A 25,673-nucleotide genomic window follows, 5' to 3' on the forward strand; every position below is an offset into this window, starting at 1 on the left:
CCAGGTTTGAAGCACATCGGTTCAACCCTTGTTTTTTGATGGAATGTTACAAATGTGTGCTTATTGTGTACTGCTTATACACAACAAACAGCAGACACACACACACACACAAAGTAGAAGACAGTGAGAGACTCAACAAGGCAGAACTCAGGATATTAATTATTATTATTATTATTATTATTATTATTATTGGCTGTGCTTACCATGGAATAAGTTAACTCTGAAGGACCTTGAAACTATCTTCCTCCTAGCCTCCTAGTAAGGAGATGCCAAAGCATCTCTCACTGACTATGTTTCCAACCACTGTGCCCACCTCACAGGGCTGGTTTGTTTGCTTTCTGTCAGCCTCTCTGGGCCAGCCTGCCTCTCTGCCCTCTTGGTGCCTGGGAGATGTAGATGGGCTGGGTTGGTCAATCCCACAAGTCTATGGCATACTTGCTCCCAGTGCTTCATGGGCATAGCTGCCTGCTGCCTCTCCTCCTCTGTGCCCACCTTGCAGGGCTTGTTTGTGTTTCTGGCTTTGAGTCGAGACAATCCTTGGCTCACTTACTCATGCCCGCATAGCTACCTGCTACCTCCCTGAGCACCTACACACTTCTCCAAAATTACCTGCCTGGTCCTGCCTTGCACGGTTGGTTTGACTCAATTTCTGAGGCATATTGCTCCCTGCTAGGTAATATGTGTATTGTTCTGGGAAAACAAACAAAGAAGATGTGGAGGCACTCATGGAAGAATTAATGGAGGAGGTGACAGATAAAATCTCAAATCTCCACTCAGATTTACTAAAGAAATTGGATAAGAATTTGAAAACCCTAGAGGATAAATTGACAAGTCTGGCTGAAAGAGTTGGAAATGTGGAGGAGACTGCTGGAAAAGCTTTAGATCTTGGGATCCATAACTCCAACACCTTGAAGGTAATTATTACTAGCCAGAGAGAGATACAGTTACACCTTGAAGAACTAGAAAATAGAGGGAAAAGAAGGAATTTGAGGATTAGAAACATGAAAGAAACAGTGGGTCAGAGGGGCTTAAAGCAATTCCTGGTGGAGTGGTGGAGAGAAATAATCCCAGAAGTTAATATAGCCCAGGCAGATATTACCATACATCTTTATTGCGATCCATAGATCCATGAAAAACAAGAATCAAACATGAAACATCAGACAGTTAGAGCTATTGTCAACTTTAATCTAATACAGAGAGCTCTAATCCTGGCCGCCACTGTAAGAAATTTAGCAACAGCCAAAGTTACTTTTGAGGACTTCCAACAGAAACTTAACATAAAATTTGTCTGAACTTCTGGACAGTTTACTCAACAATGGGGTGATCATAAGATGGCGGGCCTGATTATAAAAGCTACAGGACATAAGGATATGCTCCATCGTCTCCACTTCCATATTCCTACAGGGGCTCCGTCGTTCCTGATAAGGCACACTAGCATATCTGCCCTGAAGTAATTCAATAGAATAAACATTGCCTCTGGCCTTGGAGAAAGCAATACGATATTTAGCCACCGACAGGTTCTTTAAATAGCCAGCCAGTTGAAGAGGCCCAACGTAATGAACGTGCAATGCACTGGGAGAGCAAGAAACGTAAGAGCGAGTGCGTAAGTCGCAGAAGGCTATGTCCCACAGTCTTTGTTTAACAGATTTAAAAGCAAAAAGACAAATAAATGGATGTTGGTAAACATTAAGCTCCACTATAAATTCCTATGGGATTTACCTTTATAAAAGTGATAAGAAAACCCTAAGGAAGCAATGAAAATTGTTACCTTCCTGAAGAAAAATGTTGGACTCTATGTCCAAGAGTATATGGAGTAGTTTTTTAATCTGCAGGAATAAAAATAGTAAATTCAGAATCACTGCTCCTATTTTATATCAGAGTCTGACCTGTAATTAACAGCTTCTGGAGATAGCATAAGTCTAAACTGATGAGACTTATCCAACTTGCAAACGGCGATTAACAACTATTTCATGGATAATGACATAATCGATGCTGGACCTCACTTAATATGGGATGCAATGAAGGCAACCCTTCGGGGACATTGCCTGAGTGAGCAGGGCCATCTTTGTAAAGCAAGAATTTGGCAACCAGTCTTCCAAGCTATTGGCCCATGCTCTATCTAAAATGAAAACCAGGGCCCAGATCAAGGAAATCCGCTCAGTCTCAGGCAAGCTATACTCGGATAAAGAGAATATAACAGAAGAATTTGCAAAATTCTATGCCTCCTTATACAACTCTGATGCACCTACTATATCAGATATTGCTTCTTATATAGACCAGATACCTCTTAATAAACTTTCAATAGAACATAGGGCTTACCTAAACAGCCCTTTTTCAGTAGAAGAAATCAATGAAGCAATTAAAAACCTATAAAAAGGGAAAAGCCCCGGCCCTGACGGCTTTAGTGCAGATTTCTACATGGCTTTTAGAGAGCAACTCATCCCCTGGCTGCACCGTTTATTTGTAGCAATCCAGGAGGGTAGTCAGATTCCCAAGTCTTGGAAGATCTCTAAAATAGTGGTGGTCCCCAAGCAAGGCAGAGATCCAACAAAAATGGAGTCTTATAGACCCATTGCCTTGATAAATGTAGATGCTAAACTTTTTACAGCAGTCTTGGTTGCAAGACTCAACACATTTATAGCTTCCTATATCAATCCAGATCAAACTGGTTTTATACCAAGACGCAGTGCAGCAGACTCAATACGAAGAGTCATTAATATAGTTCAATATTGCCACACGACCAAACAACCAGCAACACTTATCTTTCTTGACGCTTTCAAAGCCTTTGATCGTGTTGAGTGGTGCTTTCTAAAAAAACTCTTAGAAGCCATGGCCTTCGGCTCTAAGTTCAAGAATATCATAAACTAGCTCTATTCTACTTCCATCGCTTCAGTAGGGGTCTACGGGCTTGACTCTCATCCCATACGACTTTCTCGAGGTACCAAACAAGGATGCCCGTTATCTCCCCTCCTTTTCGCTATAATAATAGAAAGACTTGCCTCCAAAATAAGAACCAACAAAGATTTAAAGGGCCTTCACATCCAGGGAGCAGAACATAAAATAAAATAAATCTTTATGCTGATGACATGCTTCTCATGCTCAGCAACGCTTCTAGAGGCCTAACTCAGCTACTATGTGAGCTAGAAGCCTTTAAAAAAGTCTCAGGTCTCAAAATTAATAAAGAAAAATAAATTCTTATGACACTGAACCCCCCCTAGAGACTATAAATGTGTGTCCAAACAGGCATCAAACCATGCTATGAGGTTTTTTGCTACCTAGGAGTGACTATTACAAAAGACCCACTGCAGCTGCTTAAAAGAAATTTTGGGAAACTGTCTAATCAGATCCTCCATGACCTCACTAAATGGAGCCAATTAAAACTAGATGCAGTAATGACTTGCATAGGATACCTTCTTTCTCTGAGTTCTTTGGAAAAAGAACATCAGCTTGCTGTTGATGTGCCAGGTCAGTGGAACAGTTTCGTTTGATACGTAAAAACTGTCCAATTGGAAGATTCATTTTTAAGGATCTGGAATGATGGCTTGAGAAGTGCAGTATGGAATTTCTGTCTGTGGATTTAGCGAAATTCATGATCGAGATGCATTTATTAACAATTTGCACAGAGACATCCAAGAAGGTAATATGATGAGGATCTTGATGACAAGTAAACTTGATATCATCCATACCATTAATCCATGAAAAGAAATTGGAAACCTGTAGGATGGAGGAAAAGATGATAAAAATGTTGTCGATATATCTTGCATAGAACCTAAGATATTGATGATATGGATTTTTAGTTGGATTCAGTATCGTAGAGCTTTCCAAAGATGTCATAAAGAGGTTAGCGATACTGGGTGTAGCGCGGCTGCCCATTGCAACACCCTTGATCTGCAGAAAAAAAATCGTGTCAAAAGGGAAGTAATTATTTTCCTAGATGATATCAGCCAGATCCATAAGAAAAAGAGTGGGTAGATGATTATCACTACACACTGTTAGTGTAACTCTGCTTTGGATCCATTTCAATCTGGATTCCGTCCTCTGCATTCCACCGAAACAGCCCTTACTAAGATCACCAATGATCTCCTTACTGCCAAGTCTAAAGGCCATTATTCCGTTCTTATTCTCCTTGATCTAACTGCAGCCTTTGACACGGTTGATCATGATCTTCTCTTAGATTCCCTTCATGACCTTGGATTTTGTGGCTCTGTCTATAACTGGTTTGCCTCCTATCTAGCGGGTCGCTCTTTCAGCGTGTTGACTAATGGCAGCTCGTCTTCCTCCTTTCCCCTTTCAGTAGGGGTTCCGCAAGGCTCGGTGCTTGGCCCGTTGTTGTTTTCCTTATACATGTTGCCCTTGGGCAAGCTTATTCAATCTCATGGTCTCCAATATCATCTGTACGCCGATGATACACAACTATATCTGTCATCTCCGGAACTTTCTCCTGATGTTCACGATTGTATCTCGGCATGTCTTTCAGATATCTCAGCTTGGCTGCTTCATCGTCGCTTGAAGCTTAACATGGCAAAGACTGAATTGCTTGTTTTTCCTCCTAAACCTTCTCCTCATCTCTCATTCTCTCTTACTGTCAATGATGTTACGCTTACTCCGGTCAAGGAAGCTCGTAGCCTTGGCTTTATCTTCGACTCCTCGCTCTCCTTTATTCCTCATATTGAGGCAGTAGCTAAATCTTGTCGATTTTTCCTGTATAATATTGCCAGGATTCGATCATTTTTGTCTGTCTCTTCTGCCAAGACGCTTGTTCATGCACTGGTTATTTCACGGTTGGACTACTGCAACCTTCTTCTCTCTGGCCTTCCTTCTTCTCACATCAGCCCGTTGGTTTCTGTTCACCACTCTGCCGCAAAGATCATCTTCTTAGCACGCCGCTCCGACCATGTTACTCCGCTTCTGAAATCTCTTCATTGGCTTCCAATTCACTTCAGAATCCAATATAAACTTCTCCTGTTAACCTTCAAAGCTTTTCACGGTCTAGCTCCTTCCTATCTCTCCTCTCTCATCTCACACTATTGCCCCGCTCGTGCTCTTCGCTCCTCTGATGCCATGTTTCTCGCCTGCCCAAGGGCCTCTACTTCCCTTGCTCGGCTTCGTCCATTTTCGTCTGCTGCCCCTTACGCCTGGAACGCTCTTCCAGAACATTTGAGAACTACAAGTTCAACCACAGCTTTTAAAGCTCAACTAAAAACTTTTCTTTTTCCTAAAGCTTTTAAAACTTGATGTTGTGCAGACTTCTACTGTTACTTTCTACTGTTAGTTTTTCCCTACCCTGTGCCTGCTTACCCTTCCCTGTACCTGTTGGCATTCTCTTCCCCTCCTTATTGTTTTACTATGATTTTATTAGATTGTAAGCCTATGCGGCAGAGTCTTGCTATTTACTGTTTTACTCTGTACAGCACCATGTACATTGATGGTGCTATATAAATAAATAAATAATAATAATAATAATTAGTGTGTCTAATATAGTTATTCTGGCATCCTCATGTGGGATAGCTGTATATAGCATGTTAACATCTAAAGTTACCAGGCATGTCTTATGGTCAATGTGTAGACCTTCTATTTTTTGGACAAAATCCTTAGAGTCTTTAATATATGATCTTGCTTTTGAAACAGCCAGTAACAAAAAGAAGAGAAGTTTATTTGTGTAGCCAGAGCCATTACAAACATATATATATATACTAAAATAAAACAGAATAATCAAATATATTACAAATACATAAGATTACATTGCAAGACTAAAATCATCCAAAAACATTGTTCTATAGACTTTATTCAGTCACAACTTAAAACCTGATCATCATCATTAGAAAATTTCCTCCTTAAAATTGATGCTTTAAAAGCAAATATTGAGCCAGTGGTTCAAGTACCGAATTGGAGCCAGAGACAATGGGTTTGAGAGAGGGAGGAAAACCAGTTTTGTGGATTTTTGGTAAAGTACAGAACTTGGGCTGTGCACGGACCCCCCGATTCACTCTGGATCCCGATCTGCAAATTCTGGATCGGGTCCATTCCGCCCCACGTTGATCCACCTATGGTCCACTCCGCTTCACTGTGGAGCTCCGGATCCAAATCTGAGCTCCATTCCCCCCCCCCCATAGACTTGCATTTAAATCCAAAAACCTATAACTTTTTCTGTAAATGCTAGAAACCTCAAAATCACTACTATGAGAGCTTATCCATGTATCCACATTCATGCCCAGTTGGAAGCAAATTCGAGGCTCCAGTGATTTTGGGGGAATATTTGAAAAAAAAACCACCCCATTTTCAGAAATCCAAATATCTCAGGGATTTTTAAAGCTGCAGACAGCTAAATGGGCTGTCCTTATTCATGGCCATTTCAAAGGAAATCCCAACATGCCATGAATTGAGGAGTATTTAATGATAACCCTAAATATGAATCTTCTTCCACACTTCAAAAATTTACTTGGAACTTCAAGAAATCTAAATAGGGTGAGTGCAGGAAGGACTAATGCCCTGAGTCAAAGCAAGACATGCACAAACCGTCCATGTGAGGTGGGCACAGAGGAGGAGAGGTGGCAGCAGGCGGCTACGCCCTGGCCTGAAGCACTGGGAGCAAGCATGCAAGTGGCTTGTGGGGTTGACCCACACAGCCCATCTACATCTCCCAGGCACCAGGAGGGCAGAGAGGCAGGCAGAGAGGTGCTACACACACACACACACACACACACACACACACACAATGTGCCATAGATCTATGGGGAAGTAAATCCAAGGCAGCAGATCCCAATACCCCACAATTACAGCACCCAGGCGGAGGCAGGAAGGCGGGCATGCAGCAGACATTTCTGGGGGCACAAGTAAGTGAGCCAAGGATTGTTTCCACGTTTCCAGGTCATCAAAGCCAGTAATGCAAACCAGCCCTGTGAGGCAGGAACAGCACAGAGATGCCTTTTGCATCCCATAACTAATAGGGGGCTAGGAGGAGAAGAGTAAACCTTTGTCTTCCTTGCTTCAGAGTTGATTGACTGCACTGTGATCACATAGCCATTAGTAAACAATGTTAATAATAGCAGTACTAGTAATATTATTAATCATCATCATTATCATCACCACCACAGGAAGAAGTTGAACCACAATGAAAGCCTGCCTGACTTCATTGAAGAGGGAAAGCCAGGAGAGCTTGGGCTATGGGGTGGTATATAAATATAATAAATGAATAAATAAATAAATAAACACAGGAGGGGTGGATTTAAAGCAGCAGTGTTGCTGAATCACAACAAGAAGCATAATAATAATAAAAGGCTATATCTGTCTTTTACCAATAAGAGGAAAGTGGACGTGCCCAGGGGGATGGGGAACTGTTCTGCCAATTTGACTGGTCCTGTCTAGGTACCAATCTTTGAGAAGCTGCATCACACTTCAACTCGTGGTGCTCCTTGGCTTCTCCAATGGCTAACCTTTGGTGGGTTCTGATGACCCTCCAAGAGCAGGAGTGTGCACTGGGCACATCCACATGCCATATGGACATCATCCCCTTGCACCACATCTATTCAGTTGTTCACCAAAGTTAGGGTGGGTAGCAGTGCTGTGTTTCCTATCTGTTATTTATTTACTTAGTAGTATATGATTTAAGGTTGTGTTGGTGGTGCTACTGTTTCAAAAAACACTGGGAAAAGTCCATTCAGACAAAGAAAGAGAAGTTACCCAGTATCCCAAGTTACTAAGCATCCCGTTTTGCTTATTCCCCCCCTCCAACATTCGGATTGGAGGATGCTTCATCAGGTGATCATGATTGGAAGTTGACTCTGCCTTTCATCGCTTAAAAAAAACCTTACCCCCTCCTGCTTTTAGCCATTTTAAACAAATTAATAGCAAGCAAACCGCATGATGAAAAAGTCTGAACATCTCCACAAATGACCCCCAACCACCACTCTCTAAGCACAGTGAGTTTCAGGGATGTGGGTTTCAAAACAAAAAAGTTATATGCTAATCTTTTCCACAATGCAATCCTATGAGGAATAATATCCAAAATGGCAGGCAGAGCACTCCATGAAAAGTGGATTTATCCGCTTGCGGTCACTTCTCTTCACTATGCTTCGTTAGCCCCCCAACTCGCTTCTCTTCCACATATAACGAAGGCAAAGCCCCCGATTCGCTATTGCTTCTCCGAACTGAAGATTTGCAATGCTAGGTGAAAATGGGCTCCCCATTGCTACTCCCTTTACTTGGAAAAAGAATTCCTCAGCAAACCTGAAATAGTTTTTTTCCAAAATGATGTCAATTAATTGTAGCAAAAAATTAGTCGGTGGAACATTATTACTGCGCTTATTTACATAAATTTCTGCAGCAACGCGGGCTTCATCATGTGGGATCTTGGTATATAAAGCCTGCACATCCTTAGTGACCAATAAAGATTGTGATGGAACATGTAATCCCTCAAGCTTCTTGATAAAGTCCGTGGTGTCTCTTAGGTATGTAGGTGTAGCTGCCACCAAAGGCCGTAAAAAAGAGTCAACATATTTCGAAAGTGGTTCAAGTATTGAATTTGACACTGACAATGTTGGGCGTCCTGGTGGTGGGAAAATAGGCTTATGTGTTTTTGAATTACGTTTCAGCGTTACACTGAAGAAGAACCCTCGAAACAGCAAAATAGTACCGGACTACTGTTTATATAAAAGACGCTTCATGTGAATAGTTCACCTATGTATATTGGATGTTGATACTGCAGGCTTTGTTAAATATTGTTGATGTGCTTGTATTTTGTACATTTGTAAAAGTTCTGAAATATTCATTTATGAAAGCTATTTTGATACCCTTGTGGTTTGAGTGTTATCACTCTATCTATATTTCCCTAAGGGCAAGTATGGTTTCTCTATGGACAATTCTGTCCCATATTTCCCTACGGACAAGTGCTTTGCATTGGATCCCTATGGGCAAGTATGGTTTCTCTATGGAGAATTCTATCCCATTGTTTTCTATGGGCAAGCAGTTTGCAATAGATCCCTATGGGCAAGTATGGTGTCTCTATGGAGAATTCTGTCATATAGTTTTGTATGGGCAAGCGGTTTACAATGGATCCCTATGGACAAGTATGGTTTCTCTATAGAGAATTCTGTCCCATTGTTTTCTATGGGCAAGTGGTTTGCATTGGATCCCTATGGGCAAGTATGGTTTCTCTATGGAGAATTCTATCCCATTGTTTTCTATGGGCAAGCAGTTTGCATTGGATCCCTATGGGCAAGCATGGTTTCTCTATGGTGAATTCTGTCCCATTGTTTTCTATGGGCAAGCATTTTGCATTGGATCCCTATGGGCAAGTATGGTTTCTCTATGGAGAATTCTGTCCCATGTTTCCCTATGGACAAGCACTTTGCAATGGATCCCTATGGGTAAGTATGGTTTCTCTATGGAGAATTCTGTCCTATATTTTTTTATGGGCAAGCGGTTTACAATGGATCCCTATGGGCAAGTGTGGTTTCTCTATGGAGAATTCTGTCCCATGTTTCCCTATGGACAAGTGCTTTGCAATGGATCCCTATGGGCAAGTATGGTTTCTCTATGGAGAATTCTGTCCCATTGTTTTCTATGGGCATGCGGTTTGCATTGGATCCCTATGGGCAAGTATGGTTTCTCTATGGAGAATTCTGTAGTATAGTTTTCTATGGGTAAACAGTTTACAATGGATCCTTATGGTCCAGTATGGTTTCTCTATGGAGAATTCTGTCCCACTGTTTTCTATGGGCAATCCTTTTGCATTGGATCCCTATGGGCAAGTATGGTTTCTCTATGGAGAATTCTGTCCTATTTTTCCCTATGGACAAGCTCTTTGCAATGGATCCCTATGGGCAAGTATGTTTTCTCTATGAAGAATTCTGTCCTATGTTTCCCTATGGACAAGCTCTTTGCAATGGATCCCTATGGGCAAGTACGGTTTCTCTATGGAGAATTCTATCCCATTGTTTTCTATGGGCAAGCGCTTTGCAATGGATCCCTATGGGCAAGTATGGTTTCCCTTTCATGTTAAATCATGCACAAAAACAGTGGTGGCAGTAATATTGTATTACCTGTTGTTAGTGTTACATTTATGAAGTCACTATTTACAGGGACCGTACTATATCACTTAATGCAATTTCAATCATCAGTCCTAGGAAAGATTAGTTATTTTTTAACTTGCTCATCCATCTGAAAAGGTGTACTGATTTAAGTAGTTTTCTACTGTTTATTCAAAAGAGTAATGACCTGAAGTGCATTAAAAATACTCCCTTTTTTTCTGTAGTTTTATAAATATAATAATAATCCATATCCCGTACACCGTTGACACTCTATACGTGTTGTTACAGGTTTGATTGCCTTCTAGTACTCCAAAAGTTTAGATTGCAGATGTAAATGTTTAGCCTTTTTTTGATGATGTACCACCAAGCAGAGGTTTAAATGCAAACGTTTTATTTCAATGACTGCTCTTCCTTCATTTGAGAAAGCAGCATAAAACAAACTTCCATGAATAACGTTAACATAATCATTGCATGCAGCTTCATTCAAAGTAATACTACATGAGGATTTTGTATTATATCCTTAAAAGATTTAAAATCTGGAACTCACATCATGATTTGGCAAATTATATAGAGAGCGTAGGGCCATGACAGCATAGCCTTATGGGTACTTTAGAATTCTGAATGCAGAAGTGTAAAGTAGCAGTATTTGGAATTCAATAGCATTCCACACATTAATGCTACTCCAGATCTTGTGGTTGCAGGACTGGAAGTCCTAACGGCTTCGTTAACTTCCCGTGATGTGCTCTGTCCGAGAATATTTCATCCATCTTCATGACAACAATGACTCAATATTTTTGTTTGTTTGTTATTAGTAATCTGATTTTAAGCTTAGTACCATAAGCAGTTCTTTAAAGGATTCTGATATTGTATGTGCATGACAGCAGTCATTATTTAAAACTATGTATTTGTGATTAATGAATAAAAACACACCAAATAGTGAAGTTATACCAATTCAAAGGAATATGGTATATGAAGATATACTTCTGGAGGATTGCTCTTAGTGGATAAAAAGAAACAGCAGTTAACAGCCTTTGAAGTCATTTCTTTAACAGAGTAATTACTGGACACTCATTCAATAATTTACTACAAATTAAATGCTTTGGCTATTACTATAAATTAGAAATTAATACTTGACCAAAAATACAAAAGTAATAAAAAAAGACACTAAAAAGGGAAGTCAGCATTCACTGATGTTCTTAATATTTTTCTAAAGGACGTAACTGAAGTATGTTAGGGTCTCCTATCCAGCAAACCCTAAGTCGTTCCTGTGTTTAGTAGATTTGTAATCCTATAGATAGAATGAAGCAGTGGAAATTATTTGGGTTTGCTTATTTATTTATTTACATTTATATACCGCCCCACAGCCGAAGCTCTCTGGGCGGTTTACAACAATTGTATTGTATTCAAGTTGTATTCAATTATTGTATTCAAGTTGTACCATTTAAAAAAATATCCCACATACTACATAAGAGATTTCGGTTTCCTTTTTAACTACAATTGCTATACATACGCCATAAGCACAGTTCATGTTGAAAATTATTTTGAAGCATTGCACCATTCAAAAAAAAGTAATTTATCAATGCAAAATGAAATAAAAACACCACCCAGCAGAAAGATCATTTTGATTTCCCATCAGAACTGACTCAGTACAACCACTGTTGAAAAACACAGATAACCCTGCAGGAAGAATTTTTAGAGTGCAATTAATTGGATTATTGTTTTCAATACAGAATTGCATTCAGATGCACAAAAAACATATGATAACGCTTGCATTTGAAATATTACAGTAATATTATAGCCATTGAAATTTATTGGAGAGAATAGCATAAGAATAACAACGTTACTATAGTATGGCGTTCCCTTTAGTACTGTTTTTTATTATAGCATAAAAAAGATATTCTTGCAGTGCAATGTGATGATTTGGGTTGCAAAAAAGCTGTTGTATTTTATAAGTAACCATTCTTTAAATATGGGAAAATAATTCACAAAGCAATGCAGGAACATAAGCTCCTCTGTTCCGTTTGAAAGAAATTTTATGATGCATGTTGAGTAAAAGAAGCTAACAGGGTGGGGTGAACGGATATTGTCCTCAAAATGCATTGGTGCTTTTAATTAAAAAATTCTGAATAAGGTCAGAATAAGCAACATTAATATAACTGACTTTCCAGAGTTTTTAGAACAAACATTTATAATTATTTGGAAGAAATACAATACATTACTAATATAGATTAATAAGAGATTAAAACATGGTTCCTCAATTGAGAGGAAATAATGGTGTTACAGAGTTTAATAAATATTTGGTTTCATGGAAGCTGTCCTTCAACTGTAAAACATCCGCATTTTGGGTGTGTGTGTTATTACTTATGGCAATATGGATTTATTTTTAAGGTAAAAATGGAAGCGTTATTAGCTATAAATTTATTATTTGAATACTTTATAAAAGGAATCTCGTTCATAATTTCAAGTAACTATACATAACACTAATGGGAACTCAAAATTAGTAGAGCACTCATAGACATATTAGCAAAAATAAAAAGTGAAAATAAACATATTAAAATATTAAAAAGGAGCAAAAAAAACCCACCCCAAAATAAATAAACTGCTAATGGTTGCACCTGGAAACCATGACCAAGTGCCTTTTATAATAATAATAATAAAAAATGCAATAACAATTAGCAAAATACATTCAAGGCACGAGGGCCAAAGAAAAGTGGAGGAGGTGAATCAATAAAAAACCCAGCGAAACTGGGTTATGAAACACATAAAAATTATGAAATTATAATACATTGCGTTACAGTAAGCTGCATTCCAGATCTAAAAAGAATATAAATAACTTATCTTTAGATTAGAAGATATCCGCCCCCTACAACCAACACACCTGGCCTCGCCGCGCCAAAGTGAAACCGCCCCTAGTACTACTAGAAAACACATTTAATGCGAAGAATTTGGGCACAACATAAAAAAAGACACGACTTTTTTCTGAGCAGTTCAAAAATTAAAACGAATTAAAAGGAAGAAAAATACGTCAAAAAGTATACGTCATGTGGCGAAATTCCACCAAACGCACACTTCAAACCGGTAAGAAACGTTTTAAAACGCTAAGTGTAGATTCCCTCCAATTTAAACACTCTATTAAGTACACCAGTGATTAGTGTCCCTAAACATACATAGAGTGACTCTCTTCAGTCATGCGTAACTCCATTTCCGTCCCAGTCAAATAATGGTAAGAGTGAACCAGCTAGGTTTTCCATGGGAAAACGCTGTGCATGGTGACAAGTACTTGCTTTAAATTTCAATTAATACATATATTATCCTTTCCTATAACAAAATGGTGCGTACCCTAAGTAAGTCTGTTCAGCGTCAGGGCAGCAGAGGGAAATCCTATTTTATTTAGTTATGTTTATTTATTACATTTCTATACCGCCCAATAGCCGAAGCTCTCTGGGCGGTTCACAAAAGTTGCTGTGACATGATAAGTTAAAGGCATGTTTAGACAGAAAACAGTCCTACAACTCCAAGAATCCCCTAGCCAGCGTGGCTGGCTGGAGCAGAGAGCTGCACGGCTTTTTTCTTTCCAAAGATGCATAGGATTTCACCTTAAGTGGGTATAAAATGTGAAACTCGGCTATTACTCTGGCATCAGGAATGCAGCAGCTGTACAACGTGGAAGGTACACTGCGCTCCCTCCTCCCCCCCCCCCCCCAATTGGGGCCTTGGGTGCGCAGCCTAGCGAAATGCGCTGCGCATAGCTACGGTCCTGGGCAAGGCATTGATGCCGCGTAATGGCGAGATAAGCATCTCGCTTTGCTGGCTGTTGTCCCTGCGTGCGCACACGCCACTGTGCGCGTGTTTGTAGAGCCCGCGCTCCCTCGTGTCCACGCTTCTGCAAGATCTGCCTTCAGCACGTGTAATTGGGCGTGGGTTTGCAGTGTAACTATGCCGGGCTGCCGGAGAACGCGTACATAAGCCGAAGCATTTGCAGGCTCTGCAGGGCTCGGAAAAGGCCGCCGGGTGGACTCGCGCCGGGTGTCCAGTGAGCGGAACAGCCGCGCCTCGCTCCCCCGCGCTGCTTCCTGTGGCACCCCTGGTTGCTCCCCTCTCCGCCCCGGATGCAGGGAATCTCCGCGGCATCACACGCTTCCATCAGCCCGCCCTCCACGCACACCCCCCGCCCGCCCCCCAGCCACCTGCTGCAGCTTGCCAGCGCCTTGCAGGCGCGCCGACGGCCCTTCGCCGCACGCGCCTTCGGAAAGGATGGCCCGATCCCGCGACCTCTCCAGCGAGGACCTGGAGGCGCGCGTGGGGCTCGGTCGGATCTCCGCCCGCCCGCCCGGCCAGCCTTTCCGAGGAGCTTTCCAAAGCCTCTTCCACAGCATCCGGGAGGCGGGCCAGAGCCCCGCGGCCGGCGGATCGCGAGGGGAGGCTGGGGCTAGCCCCCAGGCAGCCGGAGCAGGCTTCTCGTCCTTCGCCCCGGGCCAGCCCGGCGACCGCCTGCGAGGGTCCGGCTTGCGGCCGCCTTCCTACCTGTCCTTGGACGAGCAGTCCCAGGCCAGCAAAGGGCTGCAGCCCGACGAGCGGGGGCCTCACGCGGCGGCCGCGTCCTCCTCCCTGCCGCTGCTGGACCGCGCTTTCCAAAGCTGCCCCGGGGACTTCAAAGACAGCCTGGGCGAGAGCAGCCTTGGGCAGGCGCCGGCAAGCGGAGCGCGCGCCGGCGCGGCTCCTGCTGCAGCCCGGCCGGCCGGGGAGGGCAACTTGGGCGAGAGCGGCCAGGAGCTGTGCAGAGCCGTGTCTGCCTCCCTGGGCCTGGCGTGGGAAGCGCTCGACGCCCCTGGCCGCAGCGAGCGGGCCACCACCCGCGACGACTGCATGTTCGCCCGGCCCGGCGCGCACGCTCGGGCCCTTACGCTGGGCGGCAGCACGGTTGTCGAAGCCGAGCCGGAGAGCGGCGGGGGCGCGCTGTCCATTACCGTGCCCGGCCACCTGAGCCTCTACAAGGACTCGCCCGAGACGGACGAGCCGTCGGCAGCCGCCTTCCGGAGCCGCGACTGCTACGACTTCCAGCCGGCGCTCCGCATCAAGCTGGAGAGCACGCCGGCGTGGGAGGCGGCGGCTGGCGGTTGGGGCGCGCCGCGCCGACGCGCCGCAGAAATGCCCGCCTTGGCATCCCGCTACCGCGGCTCCCCCGGCCCGGGCTGGCATCCCTCCTTGGCCGAGAAACGGCAGATTGACGGGCCGGGCGCCGAGAGCGCCTCTTTCCGCTACGGCAGAAGCCAAGGGCCGGCCGGCCCGGAAGGAAGCGACCTGTCGTCCGAGGCGCGGTACCCGGGAGGCGTGGTGGGCAAGAGACCTTTCGCGCCTGGCCCCGGCTGCATCAGGGCGGAGCTCAGCCCTTGGATGGAGGGCTGCGCGGGGGCCTACGGAAACATGAGGTAAGGGGCCAGGACCTTCCGCACCCCCTAACCCCAGTGCTGCCACGCTCTTATCTTAGAGCTTCATCCCACTACCTGCTTCCCTGGATTATCCCCGCAGCGCTAAGCTTTCCCCGTTGTTGTTTTTGCTACTGGGCTACAGCCATCCTTTGCATACCAGGAAGTGAGTTTAAGGGAGGAAATGTAGAAAATCAACGGATGACCCAATTCGATTCAAATTTGGTATGCTTAAAGCTCTCCCTAATATCTATGAGTGTGCCAATTTTGGTGTCTTACTCTTTAAAGCATATGCAGAGGTAAGCATTTTTTTAAATCCTGCTCCTGCGCCCCAGCGGCGGCTGGGAAGATACGCTCAGAAAGCAGGGGCTAAATAGAGTGAATCATTTTGCTTTATTGCACACTTAAGGCAGGATGCATGGGAGTACTTCACAATCAAAGCAGATTATAAGGTGGAAAACTTCCAAGTCCTTTGCATGCAATTCACAGTGATTGCACAGTATAACGCAGGTGTGGTAAAGCTCTTACTCACAGCTCACTTAATGTCACGGGTGGTGTGTGTGTTGGGGAGGTGTAACAAGCAGCTGGATCAATCCTTTTCAGGCTGACGTTACTTAGGGTCACCGGTTGGAGGGTGAATTGGATGACCTCTTGAGATCCCTTCCTCCCCCAACTCCCTTGGGTGTTGTTACTTATCTTTTACGGAGTCTGAATAGAGAGAATTCATAGCCCATTGCAACCTGCAAGCCAGTCCTGGGGAACGTCTATACAGGCGCTTTACCCCCAGGGTAGCGTCGGAGTGGTGGCAGGTGAGTTACATGACACAGCCACCACTCCAAAAAGATCCAGGGGCAAAGCCCCAAAGCTCTACGCTAAGAGTTGGGGGACTTACCCCAACTTTTTTAGCTCGGAGACAGGCTCTGCGCCTCTGTGGAGGCTTTTTAAGAAAGGAAAATTAAAAAGGGAAGGGGGCAGATCGGGGGAGAGGAACGGGGCAGCCAGAGCGAGCTCAGAGGATGCCCTATTCCTCCCCACTCCCCAGTGCTCCCGGCAGTGGGAGCTGCCCCCACACTGCCCCATTCCTCTTTCCCCAGCTGCCGCTGCTGGGAGCACCAGAGAGGGTGGAGGAACACGGCAGCCGGCTCTCCTACCTGAGCTCGCTCTAGCTGCCCCGTTCCTCTTCCCCTGTCCCCGGTTTTGTTTTGTTTTTAGATGCATAGGATCACATCTCCCCTCCTTCCCCCAGCCCTCCTCTATACCACGGCTATCAGAGCAAGCCGGGGCGCAGCTGCATTGACACTTCTTCTCAGCGTCTGTATGGGCAGGAGCGCAGTTGCAAGTTTACAGCCACTGCTGCGCCTGCCCACCCGGGGCATCTCGGAGCATTGGCGTGCAGACAACCATAGGCGTGCGCAGCACATTTCATTAGGGGGTTCAGCCAGGGATTTTTTTTTAAGGTAAACATTGATTAAATATACAGTAATAAAGGACTTTTTTTTCATTCTGAACCCTCTAATCCGCTGCCGCCGCCATGTTTGTCCCGTCCCTGCTGAGCAACTTCAGGGAGAGAGGACAAGCAAGGAGCCGCCGCTCTAGCCCAAGCTCCTCTATGGCCTGCGCACTCCGAGTCCCCCCCATATATTGTCAGCTGCCACCTGCTGCTGCTAGGGTAACGAAACCCAGAAAAACCCAGTTCCACCGATTTGGGGGAAGGAGGGAGGGAGAGAGGAGGAGAAGAAAAAAGCAACAGCAGCACCAGTACCCATTGACGGCAATGGAGAGTGGAGGAGAGCTGGTGAGGGGGAGAAGGCGGGCCAGCAGTGGGGCTTACAATCAGGGGCCTTGCTTGTCCCTGCCTGGGCCAGTCCCTTTTTTCCAGCCTTGGCACGTCCTAGGCAATTTGGCTGCCCAGGCACACACACTCCTTTTCCAGCCAGGGCGCGTACTGAATGCAGCTTCCCTGGGGATTGCTCCCTGCCTGGGCCTCGTGCCGGGCGCCTCATCTATCTCCAGCCTCACCGCACACGGCTTCCCTGGGGGTTGCTCCCTGTACAGGCCTCGGCGCCTCGCCTAACTCCAGCCTCAGTGCATGCTGCACACGGCTTCCCGGGAGGTTGCTCCCTGCCCTGGCCTGGAGCGCCTCATGTTTTCCTAGCCACGGTGTGTGCTACACGCCTGCCGGATTGCTTCGTGCGGGGGCTCAAGTGCCCCTCCTCTCTCCAGCTGCGCTGCCAGCATGCGGCCTGATGGGGTTGTTACCTGCCCAGACCTCGCGCCCCATCTTTCTCCAGCTGCTGCAATGCCCTCCTGCCCTAGCCTCAAGCGCAAATCCTTTTTCCAGTTGCAATGTGCGTGCGTGCACGTGGCTTTATTTGGCTGCCCTGGGCTTTTTCAGAGCCTGCCAGGCATCCCCTTTCTCCCACCACCCCCTTCCACCTATGTAGGGAGTGACTGGGTGATCACTTACATGCATAAAAATTTCCATTGGGTTCAGCTGTTTTCGCTAAAGTTGTTAAAGCCCAATGAACATTTTAGTTGCTTTTTTCTACACTGTTCCTAGCTCTACAATATTTATTTTTCAAGCCATTCTTTTGGTAAACATGGTATGTGTGTATCTTGTGTCACTTTAAAACAGAGCTGCAGCACAATCCTATGTATGTCTACTCAGAAGTAAGCCCCACTGAGATCAATCAAACTTACTCTGAGGTAAATGTGCACCGGATGCAGCCTGAAAATGAAGACAGGATGAAGAAAGGACAGGAGAAAAAGAATTGTAGAAATAGAATAGCAAGGTAACTGTGGGATATTTAACCATATTTAAAGACAATAAGTACATCCCACACTGGGATATTTAATCATATTTAAAGACAATTAGTACAGCAAAATTAGTGCCCCTCTACTTCAGTCCCAATCAAATAATTACAACAGTGAACCAGCCAGGTCTTCCATAGGAAAACTCTGTACCAGGTGATAGTTATTTTTAAATTTTAATTAAAAATATATTATCCTTTCCTATAACAAAATGGTACTTACTCCCAAGTAAGTGTGTCCCACTGAAGAAGGAAATCCTATTTGAGTCCTGTATTCCTGTTAGTGTGACATAAGTTAAAGGCACAATTTTATGCATGTTTAGACAGAAAAAAGTCCTTCAACTCCTAGAATCCCCTAGCCGGCATGGCTGGCTGGGGTATGCTGAGAATTGTAGGACTTCTTTTCTTTCTAAATATGCACAGGCTTGCACCTTAAATGAGTTTAAAATGTGAAACACCTCACATGTGTTGAATCATATATATACTATTGCTCTAGTATCAGGAATGTAGCAGCTGTCAGTGTGGAAGATATATCTGCCATTTGAACTGAAGCAATGCATTTTAAGACATAAAGGGGTCTATAAGACTATTACATATGGTTTCTAAAATTGCTTAACACCATTGTAAGCTACTACCTGATTATGCAGAGAGAGATGCCCAGGCAATTACTATACTTTGCCATTATAGGCAGCGTGGCTCCTGGCAAGGGGAGGAGTGGGTAGACTGGCTGTTGACATGTTCAATGGAGTGCCATCGGCCTTCTTTACTTGTTGCTTCTTCCAAGCTGCCCAGGCCGTTTATCTGGGTCAAGGGGGCAGAAGTGGCACTGCAGCAAAAAGGGATATGAGCACCAATGTTTGGACTGGGGCAAAATAATACAGTATGTGGGTATGTGGTGTGGTTTGGCTTGAATTGCTTGTGTCTGGATTTCCTTTCTGGACTGTACTTGCTGGTTACATGACCCACAAGGCCAGGTTGTGGCATAGTCCTCTTCTTCTTTTGTGTTCAAAAGCCGTAAAGTATCCTGTGAGATCTGGAAGACTCACAACTTTATTATGGCATAATAAGCTGTTGTCCACTGGCCTCAAGTGCCAAAATGACTTTACTGGCTTTGCACTGTGAGTTTGGGGGTGGGGTGGGGGGTCATGTCATTTGCTATTCCGCTTTGGGCAGCAAAATGTCTTGGGCCAGCCCTGGCAAGAGCTGGCTATAATTTAGATACTGAATAACATGCATTGGGTTTCCTAGTTGTACAGGACCCAGGTGTCTCAGGCAGGATCTACACTACTGTTTTCATAGAATCATAGAATAATAGAGCTGGAAGAGGTCTATAAGGCCATCAAGTCCAACCCCCTGCTCAATGCAGGAATCCACCTTAAAGCATCTCTGACAGGTGGTTGTCCAGCTGCTTCTTGAATGCCTCTGGTGTGGGAGAGCCCACAACCTTCCTAGATAACTGGTTCTATTGTCATACTGCTCTAACAGTCAGGAGGTTTTTCCTGATGTCCAGCCGGAATCTGACTTTCTGTAACTTGAGCCCATTATTCCGTGTCCTGCACTCTGGGAGGATTGAGAAGAGATCCTGGCCCTCCTGTGTGTGTCAATCTTTCAAGTATTTGAGGAGTGTTATCATGTCTCCCCTCAGGCTTCTCCTCAAGGCTAAACATTACCTCTGTTTCCTCTCCCCTCTGGGACACTCATACCGCTCCTGTCTGCACCCTCTCTCCCTCTTCTACCCCACACATAGGGGCATTTCTCTCTCTTCTTTCCCCAGGGCTCCCCCTACACCAATCCTCTTCTTCTGCCCTTATTTTATTTAGAGTATTTTTATTTAGAGTATTTTTATCCCGCACCTCAGCCTAAAAGGCTCCCGGAGCGGCTTACAATTGATCAGTAAAGAAGACTGCTGTGCCCTTGTGACGGTTTCCCATCCTTTCTTTTCTCCTTCATCTCCTGTCTTCTGCCAATAGCCCTTTCGCGGCCTTCCAGAGATGTCCCTAGTTCCAGATCTCCTACACTCCCCCAAGTTCTCCAAATCTTGCCAGCCAGCCCTCTCTTACGCTAGGCTCGCAGCCACCCCTCGTCCTCACTGTATTCACCCCAGAAGTCGCTCTCCTGGACCTCATTCCAAATTCTTTGCTCAGCAGCACACAGGGCAATCTTTTAAAATCATTATTAGGGCATTTGATGTATGGTGTATTCTCTGTATGGTGCTGGAACTTAAGATGACACTCATTGTTGTTAATGTGATAGAATCTGTTTTAAATGTGAATCTGTTTTAGTAAGTTTGGATTAGGTCATTATCTGATTAAATTTAAAGATGGTGAAAACTGACTGTATTTTTATATATGCCTGGTTATCACTACAGCAAAAAAATAGTATTCAGAGTCTCCATTTTAAAATGTGTATTTTTAAAGTACAGATTACTTGTTGATTAAAAAAATACATACTTCAGTTTTTGTTTATTTTGTTTGTTTGATGAATGAAAAAAAAGTCCTTTATTACTGAACATTTAATCAATTTTTACTTAAAAAAAAATCCCTGGCTATTTACTGTGTTATCTGTACAGCACCATGTACACTGATGGTGCTATATAAATAAATAAATAAATAATAATAATAATAATAATAACCCCCTAATGAAATGTGCTGCGCATGCCTATGTCTCGGAGCATCTGTGCCCCCTCCTCTCTAGTAAGTGGTTTTTTTAAAAAAAAAATGGGAAAAAATATTTTATTTATTTATTACATTTTTATACCGCCCAATAGCGAAAGCTCTCTGGGTGGTTCACAAAGATTAAAACCATGACGAGCATAAAAAGAACCAACAAATTTAAAACACAAATACAAAATACAATATAAAAAGCACAACCAGAATAAAACCACACAGCAAAAATTAATATAAATTAAAATATGAGATTAAAACAGCAATGTTTAAATTTAAGTTAAATTAGGTGTTAAAATACTGAGAAAATGAAAAGGTCTTCAGCTGGCAACGGAAAGAAAACAATGTAGGTGCCAAGCGAACCTCTCTGGGGAGATCTTTCCACAACTGAGGTGCCACAGCAGAGAAAGCCTCCTCCTAGTAGCCACCTGCCTCACTTCCTTTGGCAGGGGCTCACGGAAAAGGGCCCCTGTGGATGACCTTAAGGTCCAGGCAGGTACATATGGGAGGAGGTGTTCCTTCAAATAACCTGGCCCCAAACCGTTTAGGGCTTTGAATGTTAATATTAGCACTTTGTGTTTTGGGGTTTTTTTTAGCTGTAAATGCAAAAGATTGCATTTATAGCTAACTGGGAAGGAGGGGAGATGCGATCCTTCGCATCTAAAGATTAAAACCAAAACCAAACCGGGGTCAGGTGGATAAATCCCTTCCAAGAAACCCTTTGTAAGGAACGCAAGAGTTTATCACTTCCTGAGTATCCCATGCCTGTTCTGCTGAAGTAAAGCTGGCTTCATTTATTCAGGCAATAAACTTTCCATACTAGCAGTAAATTCTCTTATCAACATTTTAATTTTATTTATTTGTTTGCAAGGTATGATGAGCAACAGTTAAAAGCAAGGTATGTCTAAATCATTGGTGGCTTACCCGATTTTGGATTTGTTCATTTAAGCTGGCTTGTTAAAAAAAATAATGAAGCGAGTTTGGGATTGCGTCCAGTCTTTGAGACATATAATTATAAATTTTGATTTTTGCACGCCACTAAAGGTGAAGTATTAGGAGTAGTTTATTCACGTGGATTGGAGTGTTACTGGGTTCTATGATTCTAAAATATATTAGATGGGAGGAAATCACACCAGTTTCATCAGAACATTTCTAAAGAATGTATGTGCTTAGGATCATATTCTAAAACGACTTAAAAGACTAGTTTTTAAGCTTAACCAGGCTGTGGTTTGGGTTACTGTATTCAACACATTTGTTTACCATTTATTTGGTTTGATAATTAACCAATTAGATTGGTAATCCACCTGATTCAAAGGCTGTAGAAATAATAATAATAATAATAATAATAATAACAGCCAAATTGAGCCAAGACAATACCAAAAGAAGAGTGGGAATGTCCCAAACCCTAGAAACATAAAATTGCACAGATATGTTGCAGTGATAACATTAAAATGTAGAACCTTTATCAATCCTTGCAAAAACTTGCAAATATATTTCGTTATTATAATAACATGTTACACTCTGCGTGTACCAAACTCAGGCAAGCGTATGCAAACTAGAAGTGGTAGACATCCCAGTGATGTACAGACACCTACAGCTGAGTCTGACTTTGCTTTTTTGCCTCTTTGTATCTTTATAATCCTTGTTGGGAAGCAGGGAGAATATTACACCTGAAGATGACAGGAGGCTCCACAATATTTCAGCAGCCAAATGTATAGCTGATGCACAAACTAACAAACAGTGTGCACCTATATGTGTGTGTGTAGTTCATGTTTGACTGTTCTCAATCCAAATGCTCGAGCTGTGTGCCGTTTTCTCCTGGCTTTCACCTAAATCCAATGCCTTGATGAACGTAGGAAGTCTTGCCAGCCTCCCCCTTATCTTTTGGCCCATGCTTTGGCCTTCTGCCCCTATTTGTCTAATAGGGCACAATTTGCAATACTTAAACTAAGTGGTATTCATCTGGTGCCAACAAATTTGAACGGAATATACCTTAGGGCTAAACGCGAGTTGTCGTTGCCTCCTAAAAAAATGGGAATTGTAACCGAGGTCTCGGCTTAGTATGCATTTAAATGCATCTTAAGATTTATATATTTTGTTAGCCAATTCATATACATATTGATTGCAAGAACCAATACTGTGCTACATGAGATACAAAGTGAACATAGATTAGGATAGGAGAATTACCTGCATGATGTTTGAACTAAAGTCTTTCAGTCACTTTCCAGAAAGTCAGGCCACAGCTAGACCTAAGGCTTATCCTGGGATCATCCAGGGTTCGCCCCTGCCTGACCACTGGATCCCCTGTGTGTCACCTAGATGAACAAGTTTGACCCCTGGACGATCCAGGGATAAACCTTAGGTCTAGCTATGGCCTCGGTTTGACTTAGATTGGGCTTTTATGAAGTAGGTTTCTAGATACCTAAAGTATCTAAGTTGCCTGTGGAGTGTCACACCTGCATGCATTATATCAATATCACGATCCCTATAGAAAATGTCCTACATTGCTGAGAGCTAGATACGTAGAAATTTGATAAACTATTGTCAAGAACCAAACTATTGCCTACCCAGTGTTGTTTAAGGTACATTGTAAGTGATTGACTATCCTATCCTTTCTTTTTTCTTTTTATCTTGGGCCTTGTAATGTATTTGTTATGATGATTGATTGATTGATTGATTGGCTGTGCCTACTATCAGTTGCTCCTGTTTTGAGGTTTTGTAGATGTGTCTCATCATTCTTGTAGCACTTGGCCATGGCTTTCGGCTAAAGCACTGGTGCTGAAGCTACTCCCAAAACAAGTCTGTTATAACGATATCGCCCTTTATGTTTATTTATGGTGAGATAGAATCTTCCTCCATTTCTATTTGTAAATAAGCCTTTGCTAGGTCTATTTTACTGAAACATTGTCCCCTAGCTAGATTAGCAAAAATGTCCTCAATCCTGGGCAATGGATATTGTTCCGCCTGCAATACTGGATTAATGGTAACCACAGATTCGGTCAGTTCCAGTCTTTTTAGCTATGGGAACCACAGGTGTAGCCCATGAGCTCCAATCCACTTTTGAAAGAATTCGTTCGGCTTCCATGCAATCCAGCTCAGATTCCACCCTTTTGCGTATGGCATATGGAACTGTGTGGGCCCTGTGAAACTTGGGTGTGGCATTCTCCTGTAACACCGTTTTGCCTTTGATGTGTCTTAGTGTGCCAATGTCAACTTTGAACACAGTCTCTGCAGCATCCAATACCTTTTCCAGCCTACCCTCAGTTGACTCCGATATGGGGAGTGTGGCATGCATCCTGTTAATGTCACTCCAATCTAGCTGCAGCTTCCTCAGCCAATCACAGCCCCAGAGTGCTGGTACACCTGTTTTCACGACATATAAGTCCAATACCGCTTCCTGGTTATTATATCGCACAGGTTCCATTCCAATGGGAATAATCTTTTTTCCAGTATAAGTTATCAATTGTATTTTTGCAGGTCTTAATTTAGCATGTTTAAAATGCTGCTCAAATTCATGCTGTGGTATAACTGATACAGCAGAACCAGTGTCCAGCTGCATTGATATTACTTTGCCATTCACTTTTGGAGTGAGCCATATTGCTTGTCTTGCTCCAGCCTTTATGTTATAAATTTCCAGGCTATCTAGCCCTATTTCACCTTCATTCTCACTCTAGAAAAAAGTATATAATACTGAGTAATCTTACCTTGACTCCCAAGTTATATCTGATGCATGACTGATATCTCTGGTTCATGTAGGCTTGTGAATTGCACTAACATCAGAGGTATATGCAGGTCCCAGTCCAACACTTTAACCACTACACCACACTGTCTTTATGAAAAAGTTGAAAAGCATTGGTCCCAATACAGATCCCTTCTCTCTAAAAGGCTCTCTAAAAGTTTGATATGTTTGAAAATATATTTTAACACTTAAGCATGAATAAAGGGAAGTAAATGCAAAAGGACATCACATACAGAAGTAAAATGTGAATGGTGGGTGCACTCTCAGTTTATGCAAGGCGACGGGTACTCCTGGCCAACAACTTGCATAAATAGAGCATGTGTGCTCAGATTTTCTGCAATGCACGGTGGACACGTGAACACTACTCGATTTAAACTTAATTCAAACAGCTATTGCCATCAGCAATAAAAATGTCTGTAGTGATAAAAACAGTTTAAATCCAATTAAAACCATTAAAAGTTAAAAAAGACTTTAAATGATTTTTTTTAGAATGTGTAAAATATATTTCTAAAATATTTTGAAATGAACCTTGCCTGTACAAATAGAGTAGATCTTTCCGGTAATTATTTAGATTGCTTCATATGAGGAAAAACAAATAAATCATTAAAAGAACTTTGAAAAAGAAAAAAAGTAGTTTAAATAAAACACAATTTGAAGAACAAAATAACGGTGAGACCAAATTCCATAGAGGAGTCTTTACACAACTTAAGAAGAGTCTTCCTGCCCCAATGAGTTTTGATATGATATGAGGAACACCTTCTTGGGAAGATTATACAACCTCTTGTGCAACTCCAAGTGTAACCCTAAAACCAGCTACATTAAAGACCAGGGAAAGCCTGTGTAAAAAGATACGTCTTCAGGAGATGTTTAAAAGATATTATGTTTTTTGCCTCCCGAACCACATGAGGGAGGGTCTCCCAGAGGGTGGATGCCACCACAGAGAAGGCCCGTCACATAGGTTCTTCATGGCAGCATTCTGTCCATCTCAGCATTCTGTCCGTCCTCAG

The 25,673-nt window shown here is 43.2% G+C and overlaps 1 protein-coding gene across 1 annotated transcript in view; it reads left to right on the top strand.

Moving 5' to 3' along the window:
- Window positions 1–14,282: 14,282 nt before the first annotated feature.
- LOC134409358 (androgen receptor-like) overlaps window positions 14,283–25,673 on the top strand; it is a 59,504-nt gene continuing 48,113 nt past the window's right edge. The window contains exon 1 of the mRNA XM_063142070.1: window positions 14,283–15,457. Within this exon, the coding sequence (XP_062998140.1) occupies window positions 14,283–15,457 (1,175 nt within the window). The remainder of the gene's footprint in view (window positions 15,458–25,673) is intronic.

The sequence above is a fragment of the Elgaria multicarinata genome, chromosome 15, assembly GCF_023053635.1.
Source record: "Elgaria multicarinata webbii isolate HBS135686 ecotype San Diego chromosome 15, rElgMul1.1.pri, whole genome shotgun sequence".
Classification (NCBI taxonomy): domain Eukaryota; kingdom Metazoa; phylum Chordata; class Lepidosauria; order Squamata; family Anguidae; genus Elgaria; species Elgaria multicarinata.